The sequence below is a fragment of the Vanessa tameamea genome, chromosome 21, assembly GCF_037043105.1.
Source record: "Vanessa tameamea isolate UH-Manoa-2023 chromosome 21, ilVanTame1 primary haplotype, whole genome shotgun sequence".
Taxonomy (NCBI): Eukaryota; Metazoa; Arthropoda; class Insecta; order Lepidoptera; family Nymphalidae; genus Vanessa; species Vanessa tameamea.
Genome location: NC_087329.1, coordinates 3,096,451 through 3,119,694, shown reverse-complemented (window position 1 = coordinate 3,119,694; position 23,244 = coordinate 3,096,451). Strand labels below are relative to the sequence as shown.

Below are 23,244 nucleotides of genomic sequence, written 5' to 3'. Positions count from 1 at the left end.
GTCATTAACTACCAATCAAAACAAAAGTCGACTGGCAAACTGAGGAGATGTATAATTAACTGTATTGTAATTGCCTCTGTATATGAAGACAATAATTCGATGAATTAACTGCTCGACGCAAATTATGAATTGATACGTGTCCCACTACGAACGAAATAAAACGAACGAGCCAACTTAGTTACCTTGGTGTGCGTGACAACACACTTGTCACTTTCCAAACGTCATTCAACTTTAGTAGTGTGCGTATACTTAGTAGCCAATAGTAGCCTGTTGGCCACGATTATCATATTTAAAGTGCTGTTTTTTCACAAATAAATCCCAAAGTCTGTACCTAAGATGTACTTAATATTTATTTATTATATACATTAATTATTAAGTTATTTATTTTAAGATTAATTTAAGATACTTTTAATGAAACCATCGTCATAAATAATATTATTAAGTTCTGTTATTTAAAATACACTCTTAAAACATGAATGAATGTAATATCATAGTGTAATAATTACTAATAGTGATTGAACTCCTTTGTCAATGGTATTGAAACTAAAAAATTTTTGTAAAATAATAAATATTGTTTCACGTCTAGTCTATTGATAGTGATGTTAAGAGAAGGATAGATAAACAAACATTATATTGACATATTCCATTTCATCTGCTATATTTGACTCGTTGGTCTAGTTGGTATATATAAGACCGCAGTTCCCGAGGTTCTGGCATCAAACACCAAGTGGGCCAGAAAGCCAGTGTAACTACAGGCACAAGGGACATGAATTCATAGTTCCCAAGTTTGGTGGTTCATTGACGATGTCAGGAATGATTAATATTTCTAACAGCGCCATTGTCTATGTTCGTTTGACTTACAATCAGGTGCCCATATGCTCGTCCGCCAACCTATAACATGAAAAAAAGTGTCGGGCCTATTAAAAGTTATTGGATTTTTCTATTGAAAAATTCTCAAATAGAAATGTGTACATTCCCGTGCCTCGGATAACAGGTGAAGCTGTTGGTCCAGCTCCTGAATTCTATCCGGTCGTATTGGATTTGCAATGCCATTATGAGGATGAGGGAATATGTATTGCACCTGTGTTTGTGATCACACTTGTGCATTTAATATGTCCTTCGTAAGTCTCCCTTGAGATTGGCCGAAACCGGTCAGTAATATTATGTAATATACAATCACTGTGTAGATTACATATTATGTTTATTTATAAGACATCTCTATTCGGTTACTGCTTATATAAACTTATTTTATAAACGGAATTTCAGCATCCGAGTTGACTCACTATTAGTAGATGTTTTAATTTATTGTACTATGTTACTACGAACTTTTGTCTTGACAATTTTATTAAAATATTGAACATCAATTATTGTGTGATAGATATCTTGCCAAATAAAAACACTTAATTTAAATACCAAATCCTCGTTTTTGTTTTCAAATTTTTCCTCGAGTTCTTCCCGTATCTCTCTAATATTATTTATATATAGGTGATTATTTTTTAACTAGTTATGTATGTATTATATCTAAGTATTTATTATGTTGCATATGTTGTGTGTACGCATATGTTTCGTTATTCTTTAGGAAAAAAAAAAAAAAAAAAACTTTATTGACTTAAGGACTCTTTAGAAAAACTCACAGTTTTTACTGGCGCCCGTTATCTAACGACTATATCTAGATATTTGTTAACTCGTCGGAATCTCTGTTACTCTCTGTGCCTCATGTGGAGGCCTCAGGGCAGTTGCCCTCTCCTAAATCCGGCGCTGTCAACGATTATGTTTCGATTCGATTACGATAGTGATAATTTCTTAGTAAAGTATAATTATATTATAATCCATCATCGTTTTTTTTTTTAAATAAGTACCAAGGAATGGAAGTAAAATTTTAATATTTTTTCTTATTGTCATATACATTTTCTAAAGTAAAACTTTATATATTGTAATTATAACAATACAAATTGCTTAAAATAAATGTTATGTTAAATAAACTGGTGCACGCGAGTAACATATATGTTAAAAATATTATATTTAACTGTTTATTTCCATCGAATTCACCTGAATAAATAAATACCTTCCGCAAAATAACCACGATATAGAAATTCGTTACCGCACGTGGCGATTTGTAATTTATATGCAGATTCAAATTGTTACTATTATTAGGACACGTGAAATCCATTAGCAATTACGTTATTTACCTCTAGGTACACCTATACAAATGTAGATGTTATTTCTGTATAATTATCAATATTTAGTTTTTAGCCGTGTTTCGTTACGATTAGAGATTATTACTGCAGTGTCTGTCTAGATTAAGGTCAATGCCGGGGTACTCTGTAGAAGTCGACGTCTCTCTGTAGGAGTAGAAGGCTATGCTAAAGTACCTATGCTGCCTTCTGGCTTAGTGTCAAATATATATACTACTAGTTGTCGCCTGCGGCTTCACTCGCGTTTTACGGGTTGATTGTCACGTGTTAGGCAAAAAAAATTGCCTATGTCCTTGGAAGCCCAAGTTAGCTTCATACTAAATTTAGTCAAATTCGGTTCATTGGTTTCGGTTTGGTAGTGAAAGAGCGACAAACAGACAGACAGAGTTACTTTCACATTTATAGTATATATTATTAGTATAGATTACAAATACGAGTAGTGAAAGACAATAAGATTTAGACATCGACAGTTTTACTACTTTTTTAAATATATTTTTTTTTGCAATTTCTTATCTATACTAATGTTATAAAGAAGTAAGTTTTGTTTGTATGTAAGGGGGGGGGGGGTGTAATCTCCGGTATCAAAGATCTAATTCTAAAATGTTTTCATTGGTAGATAGCTACGTTGTTGAGTTCTATAGACTATAAATTATATTTATATCATATAATTTGTTTTTTTAATAAATTGCACCCGTGCGAAGCCGGAGCGAGTCGCTAGTTGATAAATATTAGTAATACATTGTACAATAAAACAAAACCATTAATATCTTAAAATAACACGACACACTACCCACAGGAAACGAATTAATATACATCCTTGACTGAAAATGCAGTCTCTGCACATATAGGATAATCGCTCATACACGTGACTCTCCTAATAGACTGACCCACGTAATAGAATAATGGCCATATTCTTATTGAACTTGTTTGCTGAAGTCTAGAATAACTATTGAGTATATCTTGTAATATGGTATACGGAATAGCTCATGAAATAATGGAGTAGGTATGAAACGTAATTGTCTTGAAGTTTTGAAAGGTTTTAGTTATACAATTTCAATTTCAACATGAATGCCATCCAGAACAACCTAAGATCCGAAATCCCACGACGAGCATTGACACTTCAAGAAAGACAACTGATAGTCAATAAATATAAACATACATTAGAAACTTAATCAAAAAAATTAACAATAAAAAACGTACTTCAAATAAACTGAAAATGTGCACTAAAAATCTTAGCGTCACCCGTTACATTAACAGCCTGTAAATTTCCCACTGTTGGGCTAAGGCATCTTCGTTTGAGGAGAAGGTTTGGAACATTTTCCACCACGCTGCTCCAATGCGGGTTGGTGGAATACACATGTGGCAGAATTTCGTTGAAATTAGACACATACAGGTTTCCTCACGATGTTTTCCTTCACCGCCGAATACGAGATGAATTATAAACACAAAGTAAGCACATGAAAATTCAGCTGTTCTTGCCTAAACTGAGAACGTTAAAATAGTTCAGCAAAGGAGAAGAGAAGATTTATGAAAGATTTTTTCTCCTCTGCTCATTTAAGTTCCAAAATTCCTGTACAAAAGTTTATCCTGTTAGACCTCGAGGTTTAGAATATGCGTTGTATGTCAGTCAGTCATTTTAACATTTTATTTAGTAGATGAATCCAAGAAGTGATCGCGACTTTTCCCGAGACATTGAAGCCATTGCTTCAATTTATTTTTAATGGAACACAATTAGGAACGAGACGCATAAATTAGGTTTCCCAAGCGATCAAAATCAACCTTATCATAAATGAATAAAGTACAAAATGACATGAATAATTTGTAACATTTTTTAAGGTTATTAACAAGACTCTTACATCAATGAAATAAAACATTATTTTTAATACTTTAAAATCGTTTTATTGAATTTTTTTAAAAGCATGAATTTTATTAAGAGTTATGCTTGGTATATCCTGATAGATTTCCGTATATTATTATGCAAATCATTTTATACTTATTTTTATAAGAGCTATAGGATTGAACTTTTACCTTGAGAAACCGTGGGTAAACTTAACCTAAAACTTATGATACTCGTATATTAAAAATTCAATATACCTAAAAGAAACTTTCAAATGTTTTACCATATATTGACAACAGTATAGCGATCCACATAGAATTCACAGTATGGATTAGAGACTAATATTTGTGTAGATCATACGAGTGCTTGCGGTCTGGATGTTTGTGTTTGTGCAATGCGTGTTTCCATTTTCCAAATAACGGAAGGACTCAGATGCTTCTATTAAATATGATTTTTTTTATAAAACACAAGTTGGCGGATGAGCATATGGGCCACCTAATGGTAAGTAATCACCATCGCCCATAGACAATGGCACTGTTATAAATATTCACCATTCCTTACATCAATGCGTCACCAATCTTAGAAGCTAGGATGTTATGTCCCTTGTGCCTGTAATTACACTGGCTGGCTCACCCTTCCAACTGGAACACAACAATACTGCGTATTACTGCTCGGCGGTAGTACATCTGACGATTACCTTACCCAGGCGGACTTGCACAAAGGAATACCACCAAGTATATAATAGCGGGTATATTATATATAATTGTATTTTACTAACATAATGCTTTTCAAATGTTGGAAATGAGTAATTACTGAGTTCTTTGCCTGTTCTTCTCGGTAGAATCTACATTCCGAATCGGTGGTAGCTTTGTTTTTAATATATTTCTGTTTCAAGTGCTCTTTTAAAAGCTCACTTGCGTATTTAAGTATATTTTATTTTGATAATTAAATTGAGTCCGGTGGAATTAGTGGTGATGCAAGAGACCTTTTTTTTTTCGTTTTACAAGGTGGAAATGCATTTACGCATGCCTCCCGGTCGGGGGACCAGGACGGGTATGTGGCTAATGCTAATGCCCTGTCCTACCCACTAAAACCATCCTTGGGTTTCCACCATGCCGCCGAGTGGTGAGGCCATGGGATCGCCAAGGGTATGCAACCGCGATCCCACCAACGGCAGCCGCCGTAAGGCGGCTGAATATTCATGGACAGCGCGCCTAGCGCGCGCCTTCCCCCTCATCCTCCGCGTGGGAATGTGGTGAACTCCTCCGAGTCCGCCACTAGAGGCTGGGCGTCAACGAAGCTGACGCCCTGCGGCGGATAAGATGGTAGGCTACGCCGCTGACCACCGGTGTAAAACACCTGGGAGGCTCGATTAGCGAGCCGCTCTCATGGTCCGCCCTGACGCCGATCAGGGGCCAGGAAGCAGGAAGAAAACCAGGAGCAGCCCCGCGGCATCCCTCCCGCCAGTCTTAGCCGTGGCCGACGAGCAAGCTCAAGCCGACCCCGTTGCCCAGGGTACACCACGAGGAGGTGACTGATATGTACCCCGTGATGCAAGAGACCTGATTAACTGACACCGGTTCCCTAGAAACGAGGACGGAGTCTTTTTGTGACACCCAACGTCCGTTGAAACACATATATCTGGGATACATTGTTAAGAGCCTGAGCCGCTAGGGAAAAGGCTGAAACGAACAAAAAATCGAAATATTTATGTCTTATGCCAAATTATGCCTTTATTAAATAAATTATAAGGATGTTTCAACAAAGGCACCGAATGAACCTCTGTGGAGATACGATTATAGTATTATAAGAAAATTATGGCCCAGGGCGCCAAATTTGGGAGCGCCATGGTCTGGAGTTACCATCTACCGTGCTGCATACCCTCAATACTGTGCCCTATGTATATCGTTAGAGTCAAGAGAACAGGTCAAAGACGGCCCTGAAACCCGGGCCCTTGCGGCCCAGTGTGTCTCTGGTCGAATTTAAAAGGGCGCCGAATGCATGTCCAGCTTAAGACGCTTAGATGGCGCTGTCCAGTGCATCGAATGGACCCTTATCTGTGTTCCTTAATTCATTCTCATAAGTCAATGTTGTGGACACTACCCGACGACGAGATGATAATATATAAAAAATAAATTGTTGCACTACGATATTTGTTCTGTTGATTGAACCCGTATTGCATCATACGTTGCAAATATGTGGCAGAGCTGTTATTTGATTTGCACTTTTCAGCGTAATTTTATTTTTTAACGTTTACATTTCTGATTAAATGTAAAAATGAAGGTTGTTTAAATTATTTGTTAAAATTTAAAAATACGTTGGCTGAAAATGTTTGCTAAATTTCAAGAAAACAGTACCTAGTATAATATTTTAATTTAATCTTGTACTTAATTTAGTTTTATCTACAAAAATATTTAAATTAAATTATCTATATAAGATATTAAATATGTATACTTTTATATATGTGTCCGTATGCAATCCTACCTTCACTATACTTCGGTGTACACACTAAGTTTCTGATTATAAAAAAATATATGAAAAAGCAAATGAGCTGAAATGATGGAGTGCGATGTATGACGTCATTGGTCAGTTCTTGTGCGCATGCCCGGAAAGGCGTTTGAATTAGTACAACCATTTTACAACACATGACGCTAGAATCGTTTCATCAAACTTAAGACCACGCGAAAGTCACAGGCAGCATTTAGTTAACCATAGATATATGAGTAGTCAAATAATAAACTATTTTATTTAATCGCGAGTTTTATCATCATGATTATTTACAAAGCTTGTTTGTTTACAAGCCTCTGTGATTGCAGTTGCTATTTAATTAAATAAGTTTACATACGTAAACGTCTGATATTGCAATAAGATTAGTTATCATAATACTGAGTATGTTTTACTTATTAATTTTATTCTATACTGGCGGCTTGTTCCGACTTTTGACGAGCCAATTAATTTTTCTGGTCATGTTAAATAATGTTGAAAAACGTAATGATTTTGGCAGAATGTCAAATTATAATTTCTAAAATAATTTCTACACTTTAACTATGGTTAAGTATGTAACTAATTTTGCTAAAAAAATAATTATTATAGAAGTGCAATGTATATGTTATATTTATATCATGAAAAATATTCTGCTTATTTCTTTATTGCAAGGCTTTATTAAAGGCGATACCCATAACATCTACGTGTGTACGTGACAGTATGAAACTTAGTATAGGTCAGGGCGTATAACCCGGTTAAACTAAATATGAAATTCTTTAAGGGGTTTATTATAAAACAGGGTTGTTTTGAATTTATCAGCATTATCCTTCGGTCGTTGACCGGATTGGCGGGCACAATGGCTGCCGCGCAATTATTGAGGTTCAAAGAAGAAGTAATAAATAATTCAAATGAATAAAGTAGGTTATCTTTTGTTGTATTTTATAAATTATATATTAAAATTTATACATGCACAATGACTATATAAATAATGTTAATTTGAACAATATTAGATTAATTCTAATGGAATTTCGGTCACAATTTAATTTGTAATAAGTTTGAATGTCTACGATTAGTCAATACCAATAAAATTGGGTACAGATTTATATCTCATATACACAAACATAAGGCTTTTGAATATTATACTAACTTTATAATAGGATTAGCTTATTTTGATACCTAGTCGTTTATACAACACACTTTTATATAATTACAAATCAATATAAATAAGATGTTGCATCTTAGCTTGTTACAAATATATAGTTCATAAACTTATATTTGTGAATTTTATCGCTTATCCAGAATTACCAGACTCATAGCAAAATACAATGGGATTTATCATATTCCATTGGATAAATTTATTTTTAAATTGCTCTCCATTCGTGAATACAGGGGTGTTGGAAAACCCTACATACCTAACTCTATAAACAAGTCAGAACCGAAGAAATTATAATTTATCCGAAACAAATAAAAGGAAATTTTCGTATGATATCAATTCGTATATTCTGTCCTCTGGTCTAGTGTTTAAAATATAAAAAAAAATCCATCTTTCATACTGGTCATTATAAAAATTATTACCGTATAAAAAGTATTATTGTAATATAGGTTTTTTGTTCTATATTAATTTTTAGAGATATGGTTTTCACGTAGAGACTTTACCTAAATAATTATTCTGTATTATTTGAGCACTAGAATAAAATATTTTTTTAAATATTATTAAGAAATAGACAACGTGAAAATATTTATTTCATAAAAATATAAATATCCCGAAAATAACAAAAAGATTCATTAACAATAAAAATTTATCACACCGTAGATTCACTCATTGTAAAATGTATTGTTATTTAAATATTCGAGACGGTTAGAATTTATTTATAATCTAAATAATTAGACTGGCTGATTCACCCTTCATGCCGGAAAACAGTAATAAGAAGCATCATTATTTTACATTAGAATGACAGTATACAGCGGTCGGTATTTCTAGGCAAATCTATATAAACACTAATAATATTTCTAGTACTAGTACTATAATACGATAACTTAAATGTTAAAGCAATAATTTAAAAGCATTTATTTTTTATTTGTGATATTATTATTAAATAATTCTTGTTTAATTTATACTTCTTGATCATAAATATATAAATAATATTAGCACAACAAAGTTATAGGCTATCAAAATTGTAAACATTACATTATCTATGTTTAAAAAACAAAACGTCAGTTTTCCCGCGCTCCGCGTCATCGGATGTCCTACTCGTACTCATTCTACGCATGTCTCTTCTCGAGTATTGAATGGACGGCTAGTTCGCAGGGATTTTCTATTACAGACAGTCCTCTTTGGCGAACTTATTGATTTTCATAGTGCTAAATATGTAACCTCCTTGGTTATACGTGTTGTGGTCAAGTGATTTTAAAATAATAAAAAAACAGTGCCTTTCGCGTGTGTTTATATTCATAAAATCGATTTTTGGTAAGTAGGTCAAATATATAATGCTATAAAATTAAAGTATTCATTGTTTCTTCTTAATCAAAAACATTTTTATGTTGTTTAAAAATAAAATAGATTATTATTGTTAGAGTGAAACGGTAAACAGGGATATATTTATTTCATTTGGAGGTTGAACGTTGTGTTTTTGTTTACGGAAAAGGAAATGGAATGTATTGAAAAACTATATGAATAGTGCCTGCCACAGTTATTTGCGTATATCGTGTTTCGTATTGACTTATTTTCGTAACTGTTTTCGATGTAGGAAGTTTTATAAATAAGAATTAACGTCATTGTTTTCTTCTAAATGACATAAACAAATTTAGCCTAAGTATAGCTTATCCACTGAATATCTTAAAATATATATTTTAATGTATGCTCAATAAAAAATAACTAAATTTATGTAAATATAAAACGAGTTAATTGGTATAAATTATTATTCATACAAAAATATTTTATGTTGAAATAAAAAAAAAACAGGCGTTAAAGTCCATAATAGCAGTTGTTCGTCTGAGAGGTCATAATTAAGTGGTATTATTATAGCAAAAAGAAAAAAGTTATATCATTTTAACGATTTATATGACATTTGTAATTATATGACAACATAAAAGCTACTTTATTATTTTTCCATTAAACTAAGAATTGAATTGAATTACTTTATTATTCAAAATTCTAATTTATAACTAACCAATTTATCAAATTGTTGATAGAGACCGAAGCCATACCTACGTATGTCCGTGCTACACAGAGGTCAAGTGACTGGGTAGTAGGCATTAGAATATTCAGCTTATAGAAGAAAAAAACAAGTAGTTAGATAAGACAAATTTTGAAAGATCAAATGTTTCATTTATTATGTAACATATTTTACAAGACAACACATGTAATCAAATTATAGATAATGCAACGCGTATAACGACAATTTTTTTTTTATTCGTATTTACTGTGCATCACGTCAAAATGTCTACAATTTGAATGGAACTCATAATGGTTATGCTATTGGCTCAAGCGTCTACGATCTGGAGTCTCGTCGTAGTCAGGGTATTGAGCGCCTCTGGCATGATTTTAGTTTTGCGTCAATATGAATGTAAAAGCGGCAAAAAAATATTTTGATAATGACATTAGGGATTGATTTAGAGGCGCTGGTTGGTTGCAACGCTCTGTAATGTGTTAAATGCTTAAAGATTTTTTTTGTGTTAGCATAATGTTTTATTTATTCGTGCCCGTGCCAGGGTTGCTTGGGCCCCCTTGGCTATCGTGGCCAGATCCTACTTAGGAAGCTGTCTATGGTTATTACTGCATCTTTCAATGAAAACTTGTCGATGTCAATTTGAAATCGAATAATTTAGATTGTGATACTGTCTGGCAATAAAACACAGGCACATAAAATAAAAAAAATAAATTATTATAAATATCATGGCACAGGTAGCATGTCTGTGAAGAATTTACAATAACCAACATGAAAAAATACTGTATCTTATAATATGATTCGAATCTGAACAGGCTTAATTGTAAATATTCATGTATGTGTATAAAGTTGAACTGTGATACAGATTCAATTTAAGACCAAACCGTAGACACCAACAAAAAAAAATCAAAATAGTAAAAATAACTAGTATAATAAGCTTTTACAACTCCAACGACAATCTCTCGAACTAAACGAACCATAAACCAAAAGAAACCAATAGTTTTAGTTGATTTAATTTTTTTATTCATACAACCGTATTTACTACACGTAATAAAAACTTCGTGGAAAAATTAACTGAGCTTCGCTATTGGATGTTACATGGTCATAATCGACTCGTAGTTTACATCAATAACGATTGGTTGAATAGAAACAGAGCGTAATTCAATCGAGGCTAATGGTTGCTTAAGTATAGATCTATTCACTCGTGAAGGTGCGCCCTTCCACGTAAAACTACACATAAAACTTTTAAACACAGGTAATCGTATAATGTAATTTGTATTATTTTGCTGACTCTACTCTTATGTTAATCTCACGCACACGAAGACATCTTATAAGCAAGACTCGATATAGATGAACGTTGATAATTCATAGTGAAGGGACGCGCCTTCGTAAGTGAATAAATACACACTGACTAAGCGTAGTCGTGTTAAGAATTAAATTATGAAAAATCTGTTTGAATTATGTTATATGTAAACATACCAGCAATCATCACATTTAAATTTTATTTAAATAAAAACAGTTTCCAAAATGTGTCCGTCTTTATTTTTATATTCAATTCGCTGCTAATTGGCTTTTAGTTGTGCCTACAGGGCACAGATACAGATTGATCGGACCGTTCGAGATTACAGAATCAATTTAATCTAAAAGATAAACGCAATTAATATTTATAGGACCTTTTTTGTTAATTCTTAACCTAATAAAACTGATAAATAAATAAATTGTTAGTGTTTTTATAACAGATTTTATTTACAGGTTCAATTTTATTATTTGTGAAAATTGTCTAAACATAATCGAAAAGAAACATTAAAAGGTTTTAAGGAGGAGAAAAAAAATGGTTCAGATAAAGAATTTGGATCGAACAGGGCATATCCTGTTCGGGATACGGTACCTTCTTCTATGACACATTCAGACAAAGTGGTCATGAACCTATTTGGCTAGGTTAATTAATGTTCACGAATGACCAAGACGCGAGCGCCAAAAGTCCAACAGACAGTGTTTCTATAAAAAACAACTCTGATAAAAATACTTATGATTCCACGTAAACTGATTAATTAATTTAGTAAGTTTTTCAATATGGCTGCTGATATTGGCAATATTAGAATGTCATATTTTATAGAAACCCTTGTTTAATATAGAACATGTCATTACAACATATTACTTTTTGGTTATTGGTCTGTCTTCGTTGCCAAAAAATAACATGTAATTATTATGGGTATTTGATGGTATTATTTGACTTTGACGCAATAGAAAAAATACGTACAGAGAACTTCATTATTTTATCACGCCATAGTTCGGCTGAAGGTGTGTCGCACAAATTCACAATTATATACCTTTGCGTTATTTTAAATAGTCCCCTAAATGTTGCTGACTTTAAAAAATAATTAATATTTGTCGCATTAGACACTTAACACGTGTGTAAACAATAAGAAAAAAAAATGATATAATTCAGTAAAATTACAATAATATTGATGGTTAACAAATAATTTCAAAAGATTCTCCAAATTTTGATCATACATTGTGTTCTCGCATCCAATTTCAATTAATTAGCTACAGAACTCCGAGTCATACTTTGACCGATTTATTTCAGCTTAGTTGGTATGTTAATATCAATATCAACAAATATGTGAACTTCGGAAAAAACCTTGTAACTATAATGTCACGGTCTATTCGTTCGTTTTGTATTTTAACGAAACGATGTCCAAATTTGTTCATGAGTTCTGAGTTGAAATCCAAAAATCCCGAATTGTAAAGCATTTTATTTAAGAAGGTAGATTGTCAAATGGGAATTGATCACTAATTCCCATAAACATCGGCACTGTTTGAAATATTAAGTTGGTATAACTTTGGGAACTAAGATGTTATATTCCTTGCACCTGTGGTTACATTGGCAACACAACAACAGTAACTATTGCTGTTTGGCAGTAGAATATATGAGCTGGATAAACCTACCCAGACGGGTTAACACAAAGACCTACCCTGTTCAATTTTATCTTTGCCGATTTTTGTCCGTGACCTGTTTGTGATACCCAATAATTTTGTGTATGAAATAATTGGTTTGAGTGTTAATTGACATATTTAATACGTGTACCGAGTGCGTGTTAAATTAACTGTAATGGTTTTTTTTTTTATCAAGGAGCGTTTTTGTAAACTTTTTACATCAGCCGACAATCGAGTTTAAACAAAAATTTATTAGAGGGTTTTTATGTGATTTAGAACTTGACAGAGTCGAAACTTGCAATATATTTGAATAATGAATTCAACCAAGTTGATAATAATTGAAACATTACATCATAATTATTTTAACGAATGTCATTAATCTAAGTGCGTTCATATATATATATATATTTAGAGTGTGTTTTATAATTTTAATCAAATTTACTTTGCGTTCGGATATTATTATCCGATAAATTTAGTACAATGTCCTAATTTAACGCAATAATAGCGATCCGTACTTTACATGAGTTGAATGGGAATTGTTCGTAATGAGTTTTTGTTCCCGTGAATGGAAATGAAGATATTGTATGGACTATTTATGTCTACAGTTTATCGATTATTTTATGATGATGTCGTTCTTTTTATCTATTGTTTGATTCGTTTCTTAACCCCTGAAAGTGGTGACGTCAGAAAACGACCATGGCTATTCAACTCTATCGAAATATTGAGCTAAATAAAAATATATGGTGGCAATTACAATTGGAATTGAATTTATAATTATATATGTATTTCGAGAAGAGTATAAATTGCATATATTATTTGCAAAATATTTTCACGAAATTTAAGTTTTCTGGGATGCACCCTAACAATTCAGTGCCTGTAAAAATAAAAAAAAAAAAAACTCAATAAACAAAAATTTAAACTGAAATAATCTACTCTAATTCAAGCAAGAAGTTTTCAAATGGATCGATAGCTCATTTTAAAGTATACGAGAAAATTTTCAGGGTGGGGCACACCGTTGAGCAGAGTCAGCTGTTCCTTTACCCCATTACCTTTGAGCTCCCAATCAAACAAGCTTTTATTACGCCTTTAGTTCAACGAAGTACACAACGATATCTATTATTATGAGTATTATATTAAATATTGCGTAATAAAGACGGATGACCTCGATGGTGGAATGTTGAAAATTTTTATTGGCATAATGTGGGACGCAGGCGCCGACAAAAATACTGATTGCACACTACTATAGTTCATAGCTTCCGCTCTCCATTTTGTCTCAGTTACTATTAATGCGTTATACAAAATATACATAGGTATAATATCTAACTAACCTATTCCAACCTGATCCTTATCACGGTGTAATGCTTGTCTAAATTTTATGTATTTGTACATATCTTCATCAAATGTTTTCCAAGATTAAGCTTTATATAAACAACTAATCTTAACAGTATGTAAATATTTGTACAAAAGGTGTTATAAAAACGGACTTATAAAACTAGCTTGCTTGAACATTTGTACTGAAAAAGCCTAAAAGTAATATTCAAATGTTTAAAATATTTAATCATATTATATTTTTGGAGTCGGTGATAGTCAAAGCAAGTCAAGGCTCCAAGGGATATAAACAACGACACCAAGAGTAACTGATTAGATATTAAACATTTATATATTGTGTATGAAATGTGCATTATTTTTAACGTGCTGTATTGTCGCTGTTTGTATAATTTCACATAGGTAGATCCTTTTAAACGCGCTGCTCAAATGATACAGTTTTGTTTTGAGAAAAAGTGATGAGTTGCCTTATTTTCCATTTTAGTGTTGGATTAGTTTTTTATGATATTTGTAGACGGACGGGCAAATGGCCTACCTCAAGACAAATGGATACCATTGCGCATAGAAATTGGCGAGATATGAAATATTAACCATTCCTTAAAACACTAAGGTTTGTGAACTTTGTGAACTAAATTGTTACGTCTCTTGTGCCTGTACGTCACTCGTCTCACTCGTCCAATCAAACTGACACAACAATGCTAAGTATTGCTGTTTAGTGGTAGACTATGTGATAAGTGGATGGTACTGCTAAGACAACACATAGCTCTACCACTAAGTTAATTTACATAAGGCCACCATTAAAGTACAATTAGACCGTGATGTGCAGAAATGTACCATAGACTAATAAGCACTAATAAAAGTTGTTAAGATTAAAAGAGCAGAAATAAGATAAGATATCCCGAATTAATAAATCAAATATTTTTCTGAAAAAAAAAATAGTTTGTTCGTTAGTCATTATTAGTTACAAGCAGAATAAAATACAAAAAAAAACGTTGTCTATGCCGTATTTAGGTCTGTCTTTTTTAGATAAGTATCTTATATCATCAACGATGAGATATTCATTGCTGAAGTATCGCTGATTTGCACCATTCTGAAAATATATTCATAGAGGAAATATCTAAAGATATAGCAAAAGCTACAAAAAAAATTATGGAACTTTCGCGGACAGATAGTTGTCTTAGCGAGGACTAACTGGGAATAATTCATATGTCGGCATAATTAATAGTTACTACAGGAAAAATGACAAACTAGAAAAGTAATTGTTATGAAACCTAACCATCGGTTGTAGCAGACGGCTGGAGTGTCAAATTTAGAGTAACAGTATCCTATAACTACCGATCATAATGTCTTAAGTGGCGCCCCAGACGGATCGAATTTGTGATCGAATTTGTAAAGTAAATTACCTCGGTTATTAGACATGCGAATCTTACAGATGATTGCTGGTTCAAATTAAAGTATGCACAATTGAACTTTCATGTTCATAATTTATATTTGTGATTCATTTTGTTATTGTTGCTGAAAGGAAACGTCGTGATGCAATTTGCATGTTTGGATTAAATTCAGCACCCACACTGTAGTAGTCTCGTGGAAGTAGCTCTAAACGTTCCCCTGTATATAACAGAAGAGGAGTATTTAGACCTGCAGTAACTAATCATAACAGGACATATATCCTCATTTATAATATAACACTTAACTACTTATATTCACTTTAATTTTACTTCCAAAATTTCAAAACGCAAATTTTTCATATATCAAGCTACCAACCAATTATATCGCGTCAATTTTCTGTCAAATGTTTTTTTTTATTTGGCTTTTATTTGTGCCGAGAGGGCACAGATTATTTCGCCAATGTCACGTGCGAAAGAGTGATCTTTAACCCTAATTTTACATAGGTGTATGGGAGTACATGCATGCCTAAGTCGTAGTGGGCAGATAGTTGTGGTCTGCCAAATTTTGTTTATTTGACTTTTCACCTCTTATGTTTTTTTTTTACTTTTTATACATATTACGTATTTTAAAGAACCTGATGAAATGAATTACAATATTCAATAAAGACATTCAACAAAATTTATAGGCAGGTCCCTGTAAACTTTCTGGGTATGATCTATTCAACAGATATACTAGATCAAGAAGAAGTCACAGTGCATTTTTTTAGTACTCAATATGAAGTAAGTGATAATACTGACAAATTAAAATGTCTTACAACGTATTTGAATGCCTATAGATATAATCTAAAAATGTTAAAATACATAATGCGATTTTAATTGTTATTATAGTTATAACAGTACTTACATTAAATATTATGTAATTATTGAATTAAAATGTATTACTGCAATTAATATATAATTTAGAATATATAAACATGTAATTATTCTATACAGCTAAGACGGTTTAAATAAAACATATCACACAAACCTCAACTTGCTCAACGGTGAAAGGATACATCGCGAGCTAACCTGCATGTTTCGTATGATATTCTATCAAATGGTGGTAGAAACTCGTAATCGTAAAATACCTTTGCCAAGATGTGACATTTTGCTGTTTAAATGTATAGTCCGTCTCGACTTCGTACGGATAAAATTCATAAAGTTTACCCCTCCCATTTACCCTCTTAAATTTTAAATTTCAAAAAGCCTCGTCTATATGCTTTAATATCTATCTGATTACTTACCACCAGATGGCCAGTTTGTTCGTCCGATAATTTATAAAAAAAAACACTAATTTTTTTTATGTAAAATCATTCAGCGGTTCGTTTCATTCAGATGAAAGTAATCGGAGACGGATATTCATAACGATTACGTAATGAGAAAATTCAAGCATGAAACATCTGATCATCGATCTTCAACGAGTCTTCTTTCATGTTTTTTTTTTTTAAACAGATTAAAGTGACCATTTGAAATATTTAATTTTTATAAGCAATTATAGTGAATTAACGTTTCACTGGTTTCGTGGTCTTGTTTAAGAAGAGCTAATAAATTTTACATGATATTCAATTTTAGTACGGCTTCAGAGGTTTTTTTTGTTTCATGATAACTAATTATTGTACATATAACATCACTTTGAAGGCAACGACACTATTTTTAGTTGGTCGGCACACCTAAATTATGATTTATTTAATAACGAATTCGTTTCAATTAATTTTGTACAGTCTATTTTTATAAGTAGCTTCAAATTTAAACTAAAAACTTTAAAAATAAAATTGTAACCGTTAAAAAAAGAGTTAAAATTATCACATACATTTCGCATTGCTTAAATACAAATAAAAAATTCAGGACAGTTTTAAATTAAACTAATTTAAAAATATACAGAAACACTTTAAGAAAGGAATAAAGTTACTTAGAACTAAAAATATTATATTAATATAAGTTCGGAAATCTGTCAAAAAATAATTGCTTTCTCTATGTAGTCTAAGTTTATCTAACACGTTATCATTATAATTTTACATTGACATATAATTTTGTCTGCTCTATGCGAATATTGCGTGCATATCTAATGTATCATTTATTTCTAAACTAAAAACTTTAGCGTAACATAAAACGAACATCAACAAAATCCTCGTGTTAAACTGAAGTATAAACAATGTATCGTATTATTATTATTAGCGCATCTCGAAATAGATTACATAAAACTATTGTTAGATTATATAAAATCGTAAATACTTTCCTTATTATGCATGATTTAAAGATATCTTGGCGCATGGCCAAACCGTATATTGACGTAGAACTGAAAACTGCAGCCGACTCACTTTGATGGATATTAATTGCTCTAATTATGTCATTATGGAATCATCGATAGAAATACTGAGAAAAAAAATATGATCATAAATATTTTCTTTTATAATGAAACATAATTTGTTCAAGTGCCTACTTGAGATCTAACAAGGGATTTTCTGTTTGGAGAGTTGAATCTACCTGAGAATCATTAAGAAACCTACTACTTAGTTACTGTTTTCGATAGTTAAATAACAGTACAAAATAATATATAACTACGACTAACTTTTAAAACTAGCGAGCGAGCGAAGCCACATTCGACAAATAGTATTTCATATATTAGCACTGACCTACTAAAGAAAAGAAAATGCCTGTATATGTTCCACTGCTGAGCTGAGCCTCATTTAATTTGAGGTTTGGTGTCTTACGTTTAAACGTTGGAACTTATTCCGACATGTTCTAATGCGGGTTGGTACTAATGTGGAAAATTTTCATCAAACATCAGTCAATGTTTTTTTTACCACCGTGCATATTTGAACCCAGAATCTTCGACTGAAATTGACATATTCTAATTACTAGGCTCTTCCTGATTATTTATAATAAAAATAGTTAAATTTTTCTATGTAAATATGTTTTTATTTTCGCAAGTCATATCGTCTATCACCTCATTGTGTGGCTGTGAAGGGATAGTAAAGAACTGACAACAGCTTTCCGAAATATCGATACAATAAATCTAAATACTGTTGATAGATATTAATTTTACTTTTATACGAAATCTTTATAGAGCAAGTCTTTATAAAGATTTCGTGTATAACTAAGGCAATTTTCAAATAACAGAAAATTACTAAAAATACAACAAAAACAAATAAATCATCTTTCATTTGCATAGGTTAAGAAACAATCACGTGACTCGCGAATTTTATTTAGAGAGATAAAAAGAAATCGTAAAGGTTGTCTCACGAAAACCTGTAACATCGTAAACTGGTATAGCGAGACCGCGCATCGTACATTTGGTGAATTTTATGCCCATCTCTATTTAGGCAGCGATACCGGCGATGGCAATCGATCGACCACAACACGCTAACACGATAAATTACTTTTTGCGCTCACTCTATACAATTTCGAAGAAAGCAGTACATGATTTGCAGACAGTCAGCTTAGATCACTGCTGCTGCTAACTCGTGGTAACATTCGGTCGATTTTTTTTTATTTAGCCAAACTGGCATCAAAAGATAGACCTGATAATCTTTTGAGAGCTAAAAGTGTCTGTCTAGCAGAGCGCCCTAAATCTCAGCATGGACGAAATATTCGCAGTGCTGATCCTTATCGAGGTCGGTATTCTGATAAACAATACATTCATAGGCAACCATCCAAAGACCAAAACAAACGTCAAATCAAAACTGATAACGTAGTCGTAAAGGGGCAAAAACGAAAAACAATAGTAAAAACTCCTTGTGCGGTCTCCGTCCAGAACCTATCAATACCCATGACATACGCGGACAACTCTAAGCTTAAACATTCAACCTCCAAACAAAATATAAATTGTAACTCGAAAACGATCGATAATAGAACTAAGTCTTCTAATCTTAAACAGGCTGGTGACAAGAAGCTGTGTCAGACGATTGGTGGAAAAGAGACAGAAAATAAGTTGCTGTTACAGATAAGCGAAGCCGAGCAAGTGTCGGACTTTGAAAGGATTCTTAATTCTAATGCAATACTGTGCGAGCGAGCCCGCGGACACGTGTGGCGAAGCAGCGTTGCCGCGCACACCCCTTCGGCTTCACTACTTTCAAGACCTCGCTTTACTTACTCTTTACGAGCTGTGAGTCAAGCGTATCAAAATCTTTTTCATCAGCACGAAGAATCACTTCAGGAACTTATCGACCGCCACCGTCAAGAAACGTCGGATAAACATAAACAGCAAACAACGACGAGCTTACTAGAAAACAGTTGGTACGAAAACCTACAAGGTCTTTCCGAATTTTACGAAGACGATCCAGCATTGCAAAAAGAAATAGAAACAATCACAGATCGTATTATAGCGGATGAAGCTCGTGGTGTCGAGGGCGGACAAGTGACGACGCGAAGCAATTTTAATGTTAACTTAGCCGGGTTAATAAGTTTACATGTAAACGGAGAAGGAGTTTCACCAACTTTTCGTGACGACCTAGGTCCATCACCTGAAGTAGAGAGAATTGAAGGCTGCGATGAAAAGGAATGGCTCGATCTGAGTATGAGTGGAAACTCTGACAAATATTCGAAGGACACTAGTGATTCAGGCGTAGATTGCTTAGCACAACATTTGAACACAATCCAGATTGATTGCGATGGGAAGGTGCCTACGATAACATTCAGCAATTGTTGTGACGGTCGCTCGCAGGCTAATATACCTAACAATTCCGAGGTCATTATTCATCTCGCCCCGCCCTCCATTGAAAGCGTTGACGAGGCACGGCCGCCTATGATGTGACTACGGCATTGTAACGTCTGATTAAATTGTTACACAGTACGATCGAGTTTCATTGTCGCTTTTTAACATTAATTGACGATCATGATTGCAATTGAATCTGAACAGCCGTTGACAAAAGAGGAGCGAGTGCCTAAAGTTGAACCGACGACCTCACAGAGAACCCTTACACGGTCTAGTGCCGTAAGCCAAAAATCAGTAGACTTAGTCGTACATCCGGAGAGCTCAAACAACCCTCTACATAGATCAAAATTAGCTCCTACTCGATCATCATCGGAGTCATCGTCGGGAAAAAAGATGCTTAATTTGAGAAAAACCAAGAATTCTTCAATAGAATCAACCATGAGCTTACCAAACCAGAAATCTTTGGAGAAGAAACACGGTAGTCTTCGACATCAGAAATCTATTGGGGCTCATTCGGATATAACTTTAAGCACACAGCCTACGATGTCAGACGACAGGAAAGCTCTAAGGGAAGCCTTGTATCAGGGTATATTTCATAGACACAGGAGAACGATTTTCGCAGTGGGATCTTTCCTTAGAATGCTGAGAAGCAAAACGTCCAATTACGATTCGATTAGATCTGATTCGGACGAGATTTAGCAGTCCTAAGCTAGTTCTAGTGATTGTTAACGTAGGTAGTGATACCACAGACTGCAAATGTGCTTTTTAAAAGTTATAAAAATACAATGTTATTAGATTTAGTAATTTGTGATAAGATTCTTGTTTTATATTAAAATGTTCCTAATTAGATTTGATGAGGTTTTTATTGTTACAAACCCTGCTTGAAACCCCAATAATTCGGTATATCAAATTGTATTAACACGAATGTAACGTATGCAAGATATTATAAACAAAAGTGTGCCAAAACACTGATCTATCTCATCAAGCTTAATTGGTCAAAAATGCTTAAACATAAAAAGTTTTGTGTAGCAATGTAAGTCAAATTATAAGTGCTGTTAGTTTTCTATTACTAAGTCGCGTGACAATACACAAGGACGTATTATGTTCCTGATTACCTTGACTCTATAATAAAAAAAAAAAACATTCGTTACGTTCAGATTTTTTCGACTTAAACAGTTTATGGTCGTATTACATTTATGCTTACGAAGTTTTTATTCTTTAAACGTTTCTAATATAACTTGATATTATTATTAACCATTGTATTCTAATTTTAAAAATGATCGTTTTTATTCGGCTAGTTGTACAATATTTTAAAAATTATTTAGAAAATAAATTTTATTCTTATGTGTTGCCTTTTGCAAGAGTGATGCTATAATAATAACGAACATAGAGCTTAAAATGTACGTAGTTTAAATAATATACTACATTGCAATCGATTTTTTTAATTTTTATGTACAGCAACACCCTAAATTTCAATGAATATAATATTATCTTCGAAGTTTAAAAAAGTCCGCAGTAACTGACAGTTTATTTAAATTGAAGATTTTTTTTGACTAATTGTTGCTCTATGTAAAAATTAAAATACTTTGAGTAGATTAACAGTTATTTTGCAATGATCGTGATTTACATTATAATATCGAATAGTGTATAAACAAAGGAGATTGTTGAACACATTTTTGGAACATTTTATGCACTTTTATATATTTGTACATCTGATGTTTTGTATACCATGCTGTTATTAATAATAAAATTAAATATATAATATACATACATATATATATATATATATAAAGCCGGAACCATATTGCTTAAATATTTTTGTCACTTAAAATGTATTTAATATAGCGGAAAATTTTATTTTCAAAAATGTTGCTGTCATCGTATTCTAAAATACTTTATTTCAATTTCATGTTAAAATTTGCCGTAACACGCTGACGTCTTACCATTTTTTTTATTCAAACAAAAACAACAGTTTATTTTTTAATTTTATTGTCATGATATCTTTACATTCAGCCAACATGAACATTAATATATATATTAATCTACACTTTATATGTATATAATTGTATATAGAGTACATAAACGAGCTTCGTGTTTTTATTGAATTAAATAGCTTTTTACCGAACGTAGATTTAGGAGTAGTGTTTATTATTTTATTTTAGCAATGGTTAATTTTTAAAATTGTATTTCCATTTATATACGTAATTAAGCCAGCTGTACATTATCGTTTAATAGTGTCAATCTAATGTCCATTGTGTATTACGTATTTGCGAAAAATATTCGTAACTTAATTTATGACCTTCAACATTAAAAATTGTATTCATTCCAAAACTGTTACGAAAACTTTACAAATAAATTATGATTATGTATATTTTGTTAAAAACATATATTTTTTTGTATAACATCTTTATTAAAATTTATGTAGCAATTTTAATGTTATACGTTTTCAAGGATTATGTATGGCTAGATACATACATGCTTAGATTATTTATATATATGGGCAGTGTCACACTACAAAAAAAAAACTAAATCAAATGAGACAACTTTATTATCTTGGTGTCCGTGACAGCTACGCTTGAAACTCGCCAAACGTCATATTACTTTACTAGTGTGTGTTTAGTCACACAAACACACACTCGTAAACGCGTTCTCATCTATGTAGACATATAAATAATCAAAGCCTCTATGGTTCTTTCTTTTTTTAATCTGTGTTTTCGATGGACATTAGGACTTAAGATTACATCATTGTGTTAAATAAGGAACCAAAAATAATAATAAGTTGTTTAAACGGTAAGTGATTGTTTTTGTAGGGTTTTTAATGTACTCGATTTATTTGAAACATTCCTATAAATAATAATTTTATAAAAAAAAACACTGTCCGAAAAGAATTTAGAAAAAAAAAATAAGACTGCATAATTTAAAAATAGCAGATTAAAAAAATAAAAATGTAAAAAAGGTTTCAGTTTAACAACTTACCGGCGTAATTAAAATTGTTTTTATTATATATATAATGTCTTTTATTTTTCCCGACATAACATATCAAGATAGTCAAAGTTTTTAAAGTTTAATTTAAATTTGAGTCACCATAATAATATTATTTAGTTTCTTAAACTTATTTTCAATATTTAATTCAATTTAATACAATTGATATTATACAATTGAGATTCACCTTGTTACTTTTTAAATAATCTATACTAATATTCCAAATACACCAGTA

General features: G+C 32.3%; 1 protein-coding gene across 1 annotated transcript; it reads left to right on the top strand.

Annotated features, from left to right (window-relative positions):
- Positions 1–8,759: 8,759 nt before the first annotated feature.
- Positions 8,760–23,038, top strand: LOC113394128 (uncharacterized protein). The gene is made up of 2 exons (XM_026631329.2): positions 8,760–8,983; positions 19,251–23,038. Exon 2 carries the CDS (start codon positions 20,208–20,210, stop codon positions 20,724–20,726), a length of 519 nt encoding a protein of 172 aa, XP_026487114.1. The 5' UTR covers positions 8,760–8,983; positions 19,251–20,207; the 3' UTR covers positions 20,727–23,038.
- The last annotated feature ends 206 nt before the right edge of the window (positions 23,039–23,244 follow it).